Below are 15,899 nucleotides of genomic sequence, written 5' to 3'. Positions count from 1 at the left end.
AAAAACTCCAAAAGCCAAATTAATCTATTTATTTTCTAAAATTACCAAATAACAAAATGACCACCACTGGTAATATCCAGAATACCAGCAATGGCCCATACACAGTAAACACTACAGCTTTCCAGAACTGCAGAGTCTACTACATAAAAATGACAGTGAACAGTGAAAGCATTACGGAACGTTCCGGAGATCCTAACCTTCTCTCGCCCTGACCGATAACAAAAATTAGGACCTACTGAATATCCCCTATCTGTTGGTATTTATGGTTTGTGGGTGTATGGGTGTGGTTATGTGTAAGCAATTACGTGATTTGTTAGTTAACCCAGAATATGCCTAATCTGTGTCGATTGTAAGCTGCTGTCTTCATTTCCGGGTGGGCCTTGATTTCATCACTCTAGGTCTTCATGACCTCATCTGTGGACTTCCTGAGTTCTGTAAATTTAATCAAGCAATACACATACAACAGCACATTCTTTTGACATATTTGAGGGTCTTTGGCTCTGAAAAGATTGAAATCCAATGTTAGTCGTTTGCCCATTGTCACCTACTCCTGGCCTCCTAAAAAGGATTAAGTCAAATAGTTTCGCTTCTGAGTGACATCACTGTATCCTGTGTTCTAGAACGAATGATACTTCAAGGAGTTTGGTATGGACTTCAGACTTATTCAGAAAATAAGCAATCAGTTAATCAAACATCACATGACAGTTTTCAGCTTGTCTCACAACAATGTTTGATGAGTTCTGTAGGCTCTCCTAAAAGGAATGGGCAATTACTCAACATCTTCATCTCATGATTGGCACATGGGGTCATTGGGCCTACTCAGTGGTTTGAGTGCCCATCAACAGAACACATTTATTTTAATGTTTTTAATCATAACCAAATATTGTAGAATTTCCTGCAAACACAAATGAATACCTGAACAACTTGCTGTAAGACAATGCATTATATTTCAGGACCTCAGAATCTAGCCTATTTTCCAACACTATCTATCTATCTATCTATCTATCTATCTATCTATCTATCTATCTATCTATCTATCTATCTATCTATCTATCTATCTATCTATCTATCTATCTATCTATCTATCTATCTATCAGGTGGAGACGGAGGGTCTGCGTCGCTCCATCCAGAACCTTGGAGTACTACTGACCACCAGTGCAGTGGGCCACACCAGCGTGGCGACGGGGGAAGGGCTGCGCCACGCCCTGGTCGGACACCCCACCACCGTCACCGTGACGACGAAGGACAAAGGGGGCGAGCTGGTGCGCACGGGCAACGCTGAGATCCGGGCCCGGGTTCTTGCAGCCGATGGCACCACGACACACACAGAGGCGGAGGTGGTGGACAACAAGAACGGGACATATGAGGTGACTTCATAATAATAATGTGTTATGGTGCCAACTGCTCCTTGAATGAATGAAGCGAAGGACAGCACTCCTCAGATTTCTTCTTTTGTTTATTCGCCCACTAACGTATCGGGCAGAGCCCTTCTTCAGCGTGTAATGGCTGTCCTTCGCTTTTTTGTGGGATTCAGCACCCAGTTACAGTTTTTTTATTGGTTTGGCTAATTTCTTGAAACTGAGATGACATTCCTATAACCATTGGGTCATTTGGCCAAACATTCTTACACTTCTGCACAACAGTTCAGATAACAAAATGTCATATAGCAAAATTTCATACACCTCCCAAAACACTTCACTCTTTCATCAGCACTAAACCTTGTCCCACATAAATAGTCAGTACCATAAAAATGGCACATATCCTTCTCAATTGCTTTGGCTCATTTGCATTCATTTAGTCATTCTGTCAAAGTAAACTGGATGGTTCAGCATAACAACATGGATCCTCATCACTTGCTCATATCACTCACAAAAATGGTTTACCCGTGTGTCGAAACTAAATTCCTTCCACAGAATGATGTTTCAAAAAATGACAATAAATTAGCCAAATAACAGAGGAAACTGTAGTATACACGGTTGTAAAATTATTTTCTACAAACTAGTACAAGTACAATACCATCTGGCCTGTTGAACACTGTCATGAATTTACTGTTTACAATAATTAAATTCTTAAAATATTATGTCCTTGACTGTTTTGACAATTGTGTAGACTACTTTGCACATGATGACTTACACAATGAAATCAGGCTGACATATTTTGGAGAGGGCAACCATTAGACTGATAACTGTCTAATTAGTTTAGATAAGAAAGGTCAATTTATTTGGAAAATGAGCTAAATGTATGCTAAATGTGTCAACTGTAGGGTACTTGTACATAGCCATCTGCAGAGGTATACTAAACATTTGAATCATGTACAAAGCATTTGAGATTTGATGAAAGCAATGAGAAATGCCATTCTGTTGTGGGATATTGAAAGTTGGTTTGGGGATTTGTCCGTGTTGTTTTGAGAATGTCATCTCAGTGTCGAGAAATTGCCTATTTAGGTGATAGTGTGAGCGCGTCTCCTCCACTTTTGAAGTGCCAGCTGCTCCTTGCCAGAGGACCTCGGGGATCTTGATTGGGAATAGAATTAGAGGAGATCTGTGTATGGAGGGATTTGTATGTGATAGGGCTGGGAACTCCAGTCTGATATGAAGATGTAAAGCTCATGTAAGGCAAGGAAGACCTGCACAATGAGGAGCTCCCTTTTACAGTTTTTCTCGATTGGTTTGGCTAATTTCTTGAAACCGAGATGACATTTCTATAAATTTTGGGTCATTTGGCTAAACATTCTTACACTTCTGCACAACAGTTCAGATAACTAGCAAAATGTCATATACCTCCCAAAACAGCTCATTCTTGCTTCAGCACTAAACCTTCTCCCACATAAATAGTCAGTACCATAAAAATGGCATATATCCTTCTCAATTGGTTTGGTTAATTTGCATTCATTTAGTCATTCTGTCAAAATAAACTGGATGGTTCAGCATAACGTCAGCATAACTCATCACTTGCTCATATCACTCCAAAAACAGTTTACCCGTGTGTCAAAACTAAATTCCTTCCACAGAATGCTGTTTGAAAAAATGTCAAGAAATTAGCCAAATAACAGAGGAAACTGTAGTATACACGGTTGTAAAATTATTTTTTACAAATACCATCTGGCCTGTTGAACACTGTCATGAATTTACTGTTTACAGTAAAGAAATTCTTAAAATATTATGTCCTTGACTGTTTTGACAATTGTGTAGACTACATTGCATATGATGACTCACACAATGAAATCATGCTGACATGATTTGGAGAGGGCAACCATTAGACTGAGAATTGTCTAATTCGTTTAGATAAGACAGGTCAATTTATTTGGAAAATGTGCTAAATGTATGCTCAATGTGTCATCTGTAGGGTACTTGTATATAGCCATCTGCCGAGATGTACTAAACATTTGAGACATGTACAAAGCTTTTGAAATTTGATGAAAGCAATGAAAAATGCCATTCTGTTGTGGGAAATTGTAAGTTGGTTTGGAGATTTGTCCGTGTTGTTTTGAGAATGTCATCTCAGTTTTGAGAAATTAGCCAAACCAATCGAGAAAAACTGTAATCCCCTGAAGGGCCGTGTTGGCCCGAAACATCATGAAAATAATGAGGATTAAAAAGGAGCTCATCGGTGTGCAGGTCTTCCTCGCCTAAAAGGCCTGGGAGTTGCCGACAACCTCACAATACAAAACACATCAAGATACGGGGGTCATGATACGATACACATCACAAAACAGGGGTCACAAGGGTCAAGGGACAAGATATGATATGTGCAGAGTTGTATAAACTAGGAGTACTCTTACAAATGTGATTACTGTAAAACATCAGTGGTATGATAATATGTGGTTTCAACTTTGTAATTTCATACCACTACTGTTGTAATCACATTTATAAGAGTACTTCTACTTTATACAACTCCAGATACGTGTGTTGTAAAGAGGCTCAATACGACATACTGTCATGACAATTTTTTTGCACACCCCTAGGTGACGTATGCCATGCGTGCCGAGGGCGAGTACTCCTTCCAGCTCCTGCTGTACGGGCAGCCTGTGCGCGGGAGCCCCTTCCGGCTGCGCTCTGTCAAGGCCTCGGACGTACCTCAATCACCTGACGACGTGAAGCGGAGGGTGAAGTCACCCAGCGTCGGGGGAGGGGGTCACGTCAGACAGAAGGCCGTCAGGAGGCCGTCCAGCATGTACAGCACCACCAAGAAGAAGGAGAACCCCATCGAGGACGAGCTCATCTACAGAGTCGGTGAGTAGGGATGCATATGAGGGAATGAGAGACTATACTTTACTTTACTTTACTTTACTTTACTTTACTTTACTTTACTTTACTTTACTTTACTTTACTTTACTTTACTTCACTTCACTTCACTTCACTTCACTTCACTTCACTTTACTTTACTTTACTTTACTTTACTTTACTTCACTTTAATTTACTTTAATTTAGTTATGCACCACCTAGATGAAGTTGTGCAGTTTTGTTTCTTATCATATGAAAGTGCTTGTAGATATTGAAACTGAGACAGATGTTCATGGTGCCATTTTGTAATACAGGGCTTCCCAGACTGGGAGTCAGGACTCCTAATGGGGTCGTGAAGGTACTGCTGGGGGTTGTAGACAGAAGGGAATTCAAATGTAACAATATCATGAATATAAATTTGACAAACAGAGATTGATGTTTGGAATATGGGAGGATGGGGGTCATGAAAATATTATTATTATCTATATCTAGGGTCCATGTTGTAATGCATTAAACAGCATTGGTTGAACACTAGTCGAGTGTGTGAATGTTTTGCTCTGTGGTATCCATTGCCTCCAGTGTGTGAATGTGCTACTCTGTGCTATCCATTGCCTGCAGGCACGCGTGGAAGAGAGCGAGGGGAGTTCACCAACCTGCAAGGCATCTCTGCCACCAGTAATGGAAGGATTGTGGTGGCAGACAGCAACAACCAGTGCATACAGGTTAGTTAAGGCAGTTTATAGACATTATAGTATTTGTACACTCGTAGTTGTATAAAGAAGTTTGCAACTTAAGTCTTCAGCCCAAGTAACAGTACTGTTAACTTTTAAATTCATCCAAATCCAACCACTTACATAATGTAACTTATACTGTAGCTTCAATTTATGCTGACTTCATTATTTGAGTGTCTGTTTATAGTCCATTGAGGTGTATTGAGACCTTGTTAAGTCAAAAATTACTGCAAAATATAATATAGGAGAGTATATCCAAATAGGCCTACTTAAATCTTTGCTGCAAAGTCCAATCCCCTCTGTACCCCATTCTGTTCACTCAGGTCTTCTCCAGTGACGGGCAGTTTAAGCTGAGGTTTGGGGTCAGGGGTCGTTCCCCTGGGCAACTGCAGCGCCCCACTGGGGTAACCGTGGATACCAATGGTGACATCATCGTGGCTGACTATGACAACCGATGGGTCAGCATTTTCTCATCAGACGGCAAGTTCAAGGTGAATAGGTTGGAACAGCACAAGTATATTCAACACATTTCTGTACCACAAAATTCAACTAAATCTTACTAACTCTACTAGTTTAGCTAGTATGCTTTAAAATAGTATGTTGTAAATGTCAAATACATTCTATTACGTTTTTTGAAACAGTTTTGCATCCCTGTCTGTAACATCTTTATGAATAATTAGCTGTTACCTTTCTTTCTTCACCATAAGAGACAGAACAGGAAAAACACATAGGCCTATTTGTAATAGAACTGTACATACCTAAACCATTTGTTTTACCTTCCTGCTCAGAATAAAATCGGTGCGGGGAAACTGATGGGACCAAAAGGTGTGGCGGTGGACAAGAATGGCCACATCATCACAGTAGACAACAAGGCCTGCTGTGTCTTCATCTTCCAGTCCAACGGCAAACTGGTCACCAAGTTTGGAGCCAGAGGAACGTCAGATAGGCAGTTCACAGGTACAAACCAGCGCAGAAAAATAACAGAAAGCTACTCTTAAACACAGCACTGCTTTTACCTAAACTAATGCTAACATACTACTTTAATACAGCATAAAATAGTCAGAAGTGTCCACACACTGCTATAGCCCGTAAATGTACTGTTGTTCAAGCAGAACTCTGAACACGCAAACCAGTCTTATACACTATTTATGTGTATATGTACATATTTATTTTATAATGTTGCCCTTGTGGTTCTTATACAATTTTACAACCTAAGAATTCTATTCCACACTATAACAGTGTGTGGACACTTTTTTTGGGTCTCATTGCCTGTATTATTTGTCTTGCACGTGTCCTGACAGAGAGGGGATTTCTCTGAAGGACATGGGTTTTTCATTATATACTACAAATGTACAAACAGGGGTTAGTTTTTTGTATTAAATCCCTGCCTCTCTGTTAGGTCAGGTGCCAGTCTTTCATAAACAACTAAGTTTGAATGGTGTCGCAATATCATTCATCTTTCGGCAAAATAGCATTTTAATATTCTCCTCCAAATCCAAGTCTAACCCCAACGTGAAATAAGTTATTTTCCAATCACCACATTCTCCCTTTTTAGTTTGTCTCTGAAGAACCCTTTATTGTACACAGTGGAGAGTTATACAGGAAATGAGTGCGAGAGAGAGACGGGGAGGTCTGGGAAGTGGTGTCGGGCTGGAATCGAATCCAGGTTCCCGGTGGATCAGTGCAGTGCCCTACCGTTTGAGCCACAGCTGGGCCACAGCCAAGTTCCTCTTCTTTGTCCTTCTTTTATTCAGTCATTGCAGCAGTCTAGGCAAAAGGTCTGTCTGAAACCTGCAATGACTGATTAAAACAGATACAGAAGAAGAACTTGAGTACAATCTATTCCCTACATTGGTTTGACAAGTCTGACCAGCACACACTGATCCTAATTCTAACTGGACCAGCAGAAGAAAGAAACTAATCTAATCTGACCCATGGCACAGCGGAAGATGTTCACTCATTATGACAGTGTGACAGTCTGACAAAAGAGGAATTAGAAATGCCTTGAGATGCAGAATTAGAGGAAGTCCATTTCAGAGAATGGGCCAGATTTATGGGGGCTCGTTACCCGTGACTTGCACGCCGCAAACAAAACAAATAAAGCATGTCACCCTTTCATGCAGTCTTTAATGGCCTCCTCCGGCTCATCATAATAATCCTTTCATTTGGCATGCAGCTCCTTAACCAAAGCCAATGGCCTTGATGTGGGAAAGTTCTTTTCTAGTGAGGGTTGAAAGTCATCCAAATGACTAGATTGCATTGACCAGATTTAGACCATGAAATCGTTGTTATATTAGGCTGCTTGTCATGTGGCTGAAGACCAGTCAGTGTAGAGGACTCCAATTGCATGCGGCTTTTGTTCTCCGTTTGGCTGTGTATGCTACGCCAATTTGCATGCATTGCGTTGGGCTGAGCGCAACTATATGCTTCTAATGAGTTAATCAATGCAAAAGGGGGAACCACTCTTAACATAAACCACTTCAATGTAATTATATAATAATGTGACAGCTGATTCAAAGGAATGAGCTTCAATTTGTTACATTTTGTTGATCATTGTTTTTAATATATTTTTTGCCAATGTTTTCATCATGTGAGCCAGTGCATGTTTTACATTGGCTGAGGATGTGTTTGTTTGGCACATTCTTTCATGTCATTAATTCATCATATTATATTATCCTTGCGGTGATGTTCAGCTATGAGGATTCATGTTGTTAAACCAGACCAGCAGGTGTCCACTACTTTGCTGCTCTATGTGTGGGTTTGTTACATTGATATTTGTACTAATTCAAGGTTGACCATGGATGCATGCCCATTGCCCTCCCATTGTTTATTATTCATTTCTACATTTATTTTGAATGGCTGTGCTGACCAACTTTATTTTATTCCCCTCCCCAGAGAAGAGTGGTGCAAACATTACACTGGAGCAAAAGCTTAGTAAATCAGGCCCAGTGTTCAGTAAGTACACTGAGTATCTTATTTATTCATTGTTTTGAACTGATGCAAGTGGCCGGTGTCTTGTATTTGTTGTGGTAACTGTGTGAGTTTATAGTGTGACGTTGGTTTGGCATTGATGTCTAGCTTGCTGTCATGTCTGTGTTGTGAAGTTGCCTGTTTTAGGGACATTAAAGCTTTCTGAGACTGTCTTCAACTAAGTTTTGGATATGTACCGCACCTGTGCCGAGTAAAACAATTACACTGTTAATTCAACACTCAGAGAGATGTTTTGACCGCTTTGAGTGAATTTGTTCCAAAGTACTAGGTGTTGAAATAACACTGCAGTTTTTACTGTATAAGTGGCCTGCGGGTGATATTCGCTGTTTCTTGTCAGTGCTGTAAAGGGTCTTTTGTGTTGATTTCTGTCTTTCCTGATCCCCCAGTCTTTCATTATATGTTTTCTATCATACTCATCTTTGATTTGTCTTTTCATGTCATCTGTGTCTTCTGTGTCTTTCAATAATTATGAATAATCATTTTATTTGAAACATTTGGAAATTTCATTATTCAATTATCATTATTGTGTGCTGTTCCAGTTTGCATGTCTTGTGTCTTCCACACCTAAGCGACACTATATCTATCATTAAGACCGGATTACAATATAAACAAAAATATATTTAATAACTAATTTTCATATAAAATGCTAAATATATTATATATAATGTATACTAAGACAAACAAAGTTAATGAGACTTTGTAATTTAAACTGTGTGTGCAGGAATCACTGTGGCTAATACTTAACGTTTTGCTTTACTGCTTTATGTTAGTGTTTTTATTTGTTTCACTGTTCCTCAGTGCCGTAGAGGATGGAAATTTAATGACTCATCGTCCTGTCCTCTCTCTCTCTCTCTCTCTCTCTCTCTCTCTCTCTCTCTCTCTCTCTCTCTCTCTCTCTCTCTCTCTCTCTCATATTTATCTTTTAAGGCCCACACTTTGTTGCTGTTAACAACAAGAATGAAATCATTGTGACAGATTTCCACAATCATTCCGTGAAGGTAAAAAAAAAAAAACTTCTTGTTTTATTTTGTATGGCCGTCAGTTCTGCACATGTGGTCCACTCTCTGGTACAATGCCCCATCTTCCTCTCCCTCTTCCTGTAGGTGTACAGTGCTGACGGGGAGTTCCTGTTTAAGTTTGGCTCTCATGGCGAGGGGAACGGCCAGTTCAACGCCCCCACTGGTGTGGCTGTGGACTCCAACGGCAACATCATTGTGGCAGACTGGGGCAACAGTCGGATACAGGTACAGTACAGCAGCTGACTCCAGTATCCCCTTTGTTAACCCGTTCAAATATGGCGCCTGTCACAAATTTGCTGTTACCAGAATGACAACGGACAGGTCCTAATGTATTGCTAAATGCCCTCCGCAATGTGGTAGTAGTGTAGTACTATGGTAGTAACATCTTTTCAATTACTTTTGACCTTCAACGTTTTGACCGGCAAGGTCTTCCAAGACATTTTGAATAAATAAATCCTGTCATGACTCTTGTTTGCTGTACTGCAGGTGTTTGACTGCTCCGGTTCCTTCCTGTCCTACATCAACACCACGGCAGACCCCCTCTACGGCCCTCAAGGCCTGGCCCTCACCAACGACGGACACGTGGCGGTGGCTGACTCCGGGAACCACTGCTTCAAAGTCTACCGCTACCTGCAGTAGCTTGGCCCTACAAGGGTCCGGCCGCGCCCACGTGTGGCCCAGTTACGGTCCACCGCTGGCCCACATGTGGTGCCCTGATCCTGGGTTGACATCAGCAACAGCAGCAGCCTGCAGCTAAACAAACAGGCGGGACTTTACTACAGCTAGCCTAGCACTGATGAACAAGGACACAACTAAATGTAAATGTACTGAAACAGGGTGCCACGACCTTCCTGTTATTTACTTGTCTTTAATTTTGCACATATTCTCAGCTTTCCCTTTTTTATTTTATGATTGTACGTACATTTGTTTTACTCAGAAGAACGGTGTGAGTAGGCTACCGTTTTGTTTTCACGATAAAGCCTAATGTGAATAATAAGACAGATGAAGGAGAGGCTAGATAAGCTTGGCTAACTTCATGCCATTGGCTATTTGCCTGATTCTGAAGGACAATGTATAACTCTTATCACGTTAGCAAACGTCTCGGAGTGAGAGATTTTTGAAAGCAGCATGAAAAAAGCGAAACATTTACGGCTGATGATTGATTTGCGGTTTGCTTCTCCGTAGTGACTCGACCTGCATAGCTATTGTGCCAGCTTCTCTGTACATATTATGAGCTGCCTGGTTAGTCTAATTTATTGAAGGAAAACTTCGTAAGTCTGACCATCTGATTCATGTGATTGTTTCAAAATGATCATTTTATCAGGATTTTCCAAAATTGATGAAAGGGTTTGGGAATGAGATGGACGCCTTGAGGTTAACAATATGAAATTCTATTAAGGTGTACTGTGCCATCGTCATCATATTGTAAATATTATTTCAAAATCTACATTTCCAATATGCTGGTAAGATTTGTTGCATACTTTACACCTCTAAAGCTCATCTATGGACAACCTTGTCCTTTTGTGAGCTCAGACGTCATTCTAAATCGTGTGATCATGGAGTCCTGGAACGCTGTCATTTGAAATGCACATTTTAAGATCTGAAGACCGATGTGATTTTGTGTGGATGAATAGGCGGATAGCCAGCATAACATATCAATGCATTTCGAGGAGGTTGTCCAGTAGAGGTGTAACTCTTGGTTCCCCTCACTAGGCTAGAAGTTCCTTTTGGATGAAAGCTGAATTGCCTTCATACTCGTAAAGGTATCCAGTTGTAGACCCACAGCATACAATTTACATAATTTGAATGTCTTGATTCCATTCTCCCTGACCCCATTGAATCAAATAAACACAGCTATATCACAGCTGAAACATACAGGAACACCTTCAAAGGCAAAGGCTGAAGACCTGAAAAATATCTCAAAATACTCTATTTCTGGAGAATATACTTGTTGGTTTCAGCTGCAAGATACAATGCCAGAGCTCGCCAACACCCGCCACTCCAACTCACCAAACTCACACTCACACTCACACAATTTGAAGCTGTGTCATCTGTACAGTACATTGAATTGCTGTATATTAATGCTTTTGTATATTGTGTAAATTGCATAGCTATCTGTGGACCTCTCTTGACATGACCTTGTTTCTAGTCTAGCAGCTCTCAAGTGCAGCATCTCAGCTTCGCCAGTCTACTAGTACCAGTGTTGCCAGATTGGGCAGTTACCTGCCCAATTGGGCTGCTCTGGATAGCGATCTGCGGTTAAAATTGTCAAAAACGGCCATTGGTCGGGTTTTTCTGTAGTTTTATGGGCATGGAAATCAATACAATTTGGTTGTAATTGGGGCAGAATTTAGCGCCTCCAAGCGTTTTTTTAAAACCCTTTGAGCTGGATATGATCCGACACATCTGGCAACACTGACTAGTACTGTGCTGTACTTCCTGTTCCGCCTGAGCAGGGCAGCTTGTAGTCAGAGCAGAGGAGGACAACTGGATTGAGAAAGGAAAAAGTCTGGTCATATTTTCCACCTAGCTGATCTCTTGTAAAAGAACACCAAGAGTTGCTTGAGCTTTAAAAAAAATGCCTATTTTTTTTTACTGGTTCTTATTACTGTTACAGTACAGTGCAGTACAGAAGCAGTAGTTTGAAAAAAAGTAGTTTGAAAAAAAAAACATTACTAAGTGCTGCTTGAATAATGGTGATTTGATTAATTGGCCCATCTACAGCAGCTAGGGATCAGCTGGCTCAACGTTATTTGCTAAAATGAATACTGTGGTAGGACTTCTCCTTTGAGAACCTCAACCCAGGATGTCCAGCCTCTGCTCGTAGTCCATACAGTATGTGTTTGCAAAACCTGAAGCTTCATACTCGAGCCTGGCCGTGCCAATGTACTACATGTGCTCTATTTATTGCTGACTTGAATAGCACAACTTCTTTTTATTTTGTCAAGTCTTTTTCACAAAAAAGCTGAAAAAAACAAAAAAAAACAATGTTAATTTATTTTATTTTGTACGCAATCGTATAGTTTACAAAATTATTTTTCTAATTTGACGCTATCTGAACTTTTCCTCTGCTGCTGGTATACTGTATGCCTTGACATGACAAAAAAGCATCTTTCTAGTCCCACTGCATGAAATCTTAACTGTGTAGCGAGCCTTTGCCTGTACATCGAAACCAAGCCAACTTTTGGTTAGGTTTTTTTTGGTTTGTTTGCCAAATAATACCTTGTATTTGTCAGTTGATAACTTCACCCATTCTGCAAACATGCACATTGGGACGTCAGTGCTACTTCCCACACTTAGAATACACTCCTATGTGCTAAGAATTAATCACATTGTTGTTGATCATTCAGAAAAGAGCAACATGTGATTATTTATCTTCAGAAGTTGCCAAATGTTTTGTAGTGCAGAGCAGCTTTGAGGCATGGCTAGGATAGAAGTTCAACTTACTCAGCAACAAAAAAACTCATTTGCATTTACAATTTATATAGTTGAATATCATTTTGGGTCACCCAAAACTCAATTTGCAGTGTTTTTTATTTATTTTTTACTCCTTTTGTCCTGATTGTCATCAACTTTCAAATCTCAAGAAGCAACGCCGCCGAAGCTGTTGCGTCACCAGGAGGGCCTAGCCTGGCTAGGTGAAAGCAGCACTCTCAGATACTTTCAGCTCTGATATGGCACCTTCACTATAGGAACTCCTTCACCAGTAAAGGGGTCTTCAAACACGTAGTATATTTGTTATTTTTCCTCCCATTACATTAGAGTGTAATGCAGCTGTTGTGATGATGGTAAACAGTACACAGTAGGCCCTATACATTACCATTTAGATGTTCCCTCCTCACCCAGGCAGAGGGAGTAACTGTAGCCTATTCTACAGAGGCCATTTCTCCATCTTGCCTACAAAATGTTTTGAATTTGGCCTTCTTTTTCACCTACTAATTTTCATACAGTCCTTGAACTGTGTGGAAATGTTTTAGCGTTTACATTGTTACCATAAGTAACAAGTCACTTTAAATATGGAACACCATCCCTGGTGTACTGTATGTCACACCAATCTTAAGTTGTGTTTTTTTCTAATCTTGCAGAACACTACTGTTTTCATGACTAGTCAGGACAGAGTGCATGAGTTGACATTATTTCAGATTGTAAAAAAAAGTCTTGTAAAAATTGATAGAAGCACTTTGGCCATCAATGTAGGTGTGTGGCTATTTTAATACATCACACACCCCCACAAACACACAAAAGAGTATGACAAACAGAAGAAAATAAAAACATTCTAGTAATCCACTCTCCGGCACATTAATCAAGACGTATTTGTCTATTCATATGGTTTTATTGAAAAGACACATAGAAAGCTTGGGAGAAATCGAAGGTGGCAAGCTGACATGCTATATAAAAGGTCGCCTGTATGTAATGAACTGTACGAGCAAGTCACTGTAAAACGTTGCTGTCAGTTAAACGTAAAACAGTAAGTTGTCCTGCTTTTAAGTTTAGGTTTTTAAGTTAACTCAACTTGAGAAAGCCTTGAATTGAGTTAAGCCTCGAGTTGAGTTAACGGCAGCAGGGCAACTTACCTTTTTACATTTAGCTGGCTACAATGTTTTACAAGGTAAAGAGTGTCCTACCACTTTGCTCCTCCACTACCCTGTTAGTGCAAGTGATGTGTTTACTTGTGTGTGTTAACTTATTCACTGTAAGTTGTGCAATAACAGGAGAAAGGATGGACACCATCTCCCAGACATACTATGTTAAGCTCATACAGTATCTAGTGTATGAGATTTGTCTATTGTAAATGTGAATCATAACTAATTATTTATCTATTGGGAGTGAATGTAATACTGTTGGATACCAGAGGGTCGTCATGACAGCAGATACACAGCACCATGCTATTTTCTATCCTGTACACTATTCACTCATTCAATGGCATTGCAGGCAGATACTCCTAGTCATGATCAGTGGGAACTGTGGATTTTTGACCAACTTGTAGTTCAAAGACATTTATCGAAAGGCTGTTCTTTGATGTTCCACATAAAAAAAACTTTGACTGGATAACGGGCCCAGCTGCAAATGCATAATGTATGTTTCAGATGTTTCTCAATCATGTTTTTGGAACATTTATGTGCTTAAATGTGAAAAAAACAATAACATAAAAAAAACTTTTTTTTGTTGCTTGTGTTCCTGTGCCTGACACTCTTTTGCTGTGTCCCTCTCCACTGCTGCAGTGACCTCACCTCTCTACCATGCCTGTGGCAACTCAATCAAAGTACCTACCTGATGTGAGTCACACATGTGTATACTAGTTGCGGTTGCGTGCTCCAAAAATACACTTTATAACTTATTTTCAGGTCTGAGGAAGAGCCAACATGAGGATCGGAATGTTGCCTTGAAAATAAGTAATAAAATTTGGAGTATAAAATAAGTAATGAAATTTGTTTTTGGAGAATACAAGTGAGGTGTGAGGACCACTCTCTCCTCCTACTTTTATCTGGCAGCTGGAGTTGACCCGTAACTCCCAATTGACTGTAAAACACACCTGTGTCCATGTGCTACTCACATTGGGTGGATGCTCAAGATTTGGTTGCCCTATTGCCAAAACCCTGACAAAAATCATTCTTCTCCGCTTGGTTCTTATCTGTTCTAACGGTCAGGGCATTGGACCGATTACACACATCTGGAATGTAATTGTGACTGCGCTACGCCATACCGCTACCTTATACCTTATACCCCGCCCGGGCCCTGTCTCCCTGTTGCATTACATTGACTACAGTATGTTGACTGATAAGACCATTGTTTTATTTCTCTGTCAATATGCACTGGTAATAAAAGCACATGGTTTACTGATCCACTGTGTCTACCTCTTCTTCTGCCTGGCAGATGGGTATGACAGGGGCCAAATATGTTCTGTAGTCTGTATGGCTATAGAACCAAAGAAATTCGACAGAGAAGAACAATCTCTAGGGGGGAAATGCATTGGCCACGGTGTAGTACGGGGGCGTTGCCTGAGGACACGAGTGGATGGAAAATTAACTCCCTTGAGCATGGTCATTGGTCAGTGGGTGCGATGGATACCATTTTCTTACTCCCTTGCACATGGTCAGTGGGGGCGACACCATGATGGATAATTTGTGGCCAATTAACGGCAGCTGTTGGTCAGCAGTAATTGCTGGGGGTAATTAAGGACAGCTGACAGACATTCATGCTGTCCTATGACCTGTTCCACAGTGAATAACATTTCCGTACTCCCCTCGCCATCATTTCCTACTACGCTGTTATGACGTGAGTAAGCCCTCTTGTCTCAAGCCTCTTTGATAGAACAGAGTTTGGCAGAGGGTGTGTGTGTGTGTGTGTGTGTGTGTGTGTGTGTGTGTGTGTGTGTGTGTGTGTGTGTGTGTGTGTGTGTGTGTGTGTGTGTGTGTGTGACAATGTGACATGCTCATTCACCCAGTTCTTCCTCCTGCACTCTGCTCCACTCCACCTCAGAAGTTGCAGCCATCATTAGAGTACTTCTCCATGAAGTCGTGTAGTAAATGGCTGTGTGTGCGTGTGTGTGTGTGTTTGCGCGCGCGTGTGTCTGCCTCAGCCTCAGTTGCAGCCATTATTAGAGTATTTATCCATATAGTTGTGTAGTAAATTGCAGTTTGTGTGTGTGTGTGTGTGCCTGTGTGTGTGTGCCTGTGTGTGTGTTCGTGTCTGCCTCAGTTGCAGCCGTCAGTGGTAGCAGGAGAATTTGTCCATGAAGTCGTGTAGCAGCTGGCAGGCCTGCCTGTTCCTGGTGGCCCTACACCTCTCCTCTCCCGGCAGCTTCTCCAGCCACGAGTCCCTCCGCAGCAGATACCTTGGGCTGTTGAAACACAACACCACAACATTACATGGGGTTCTCAACTACGCCCCCTAGGGGGGATCACGTGGTAGTACTACTGAAGCAGATACCTGGG

General features: G+C 41.0%; 2 protein-coding genes across 2 annotated transcripts in view; one reads left to right on the top strand and one right to left on the bottom strand.

The window, feature by feature from the left end:
* Positions 1 to 14,805, top strand: part of LOC134454102 (tripartite motif-containing protein 3-like) — a 72,432-nt gene extending 57,627 nt beyond the window's left edge. Inside the window, exons 7-15 of the mRNA XM_063204888.1 lie at positions 1,098 to 1,367; positions 3,965 to 4,232; positions 4,842 to 4,945; positions 5,278 to 5,445; positions 5,743 to 5,911; positions 7,850 to 7,909; positions 8,873 to 8,943; positions 9,049 to 9,189; positions 9,451 to 14,805. Coding sequence (XP_063060958.1) covers positions 1,098 to 1,367; positions 3,965 to 4,232; positions 4,842 to 4,945; positions 5,278 to 5,445; positions 5,743 to 5,911; positions 7,850 to 7,909; positions 8,873 to 8,943; positions 9,049 to 9,189; positions 9,451 to 9,603 — 1,404 coding nt within the window. The 3' untranslated portion in view covers positions 9,604 to 14,805. The remainder of the gene's footprint in view (positions 1 to 1,097; positions 1,368 to 3,964; positions 4,233 to 4,841; positions 4,946 to 5,277; positions 5,446 to 5,742; positions 5,912 to 7,849; positions 7,910 to 8,872; positions 8,944 to 9,048; positions 9,190 to 9,450) is intronic.
* The window catches only part of c4 (complement component 4), a 31,076-nt gene continuing 28,454 nt past the window's right edge, over positions 13,278 to 15,899 (bottom strand). Inside the window, exon 41 of the mRNA XM_063204889.1 lies at positions 13,278 to 15,805. Coding sequence (XP_063060959.1) covers positions 15,673 to 15,805 — 133 coding nt within the window. The 3' untranslated portion in view covers positions 13,278 to 15,672. The remainder of the gene's footprint in view (positions 15,806 to 15,899) is intronic.

The sequence above is a fragment of the Engraulis encrasicolus genome, chromosome 8 (assembly GCF_034702125.1).
Source record: "Engraulis encrasicolus isolate BLACKSEA-1 chromosome 8, IST_EnEncr_1.0, whole genome shotgun sequence".
NCBI classification, from domain to species: domain Eukaryota; kingdom Metazoa; phylum Chordata; class Actinopteri; order Clupeiformes; family Engraulidae; genus Engraulis; species Engraulis encrasicolus.
The sequence above is the reverse complement of the archived record's forward strand: the minus strand, read 5'-3'. Positions and strand labels throughout refer to the sequence as shown.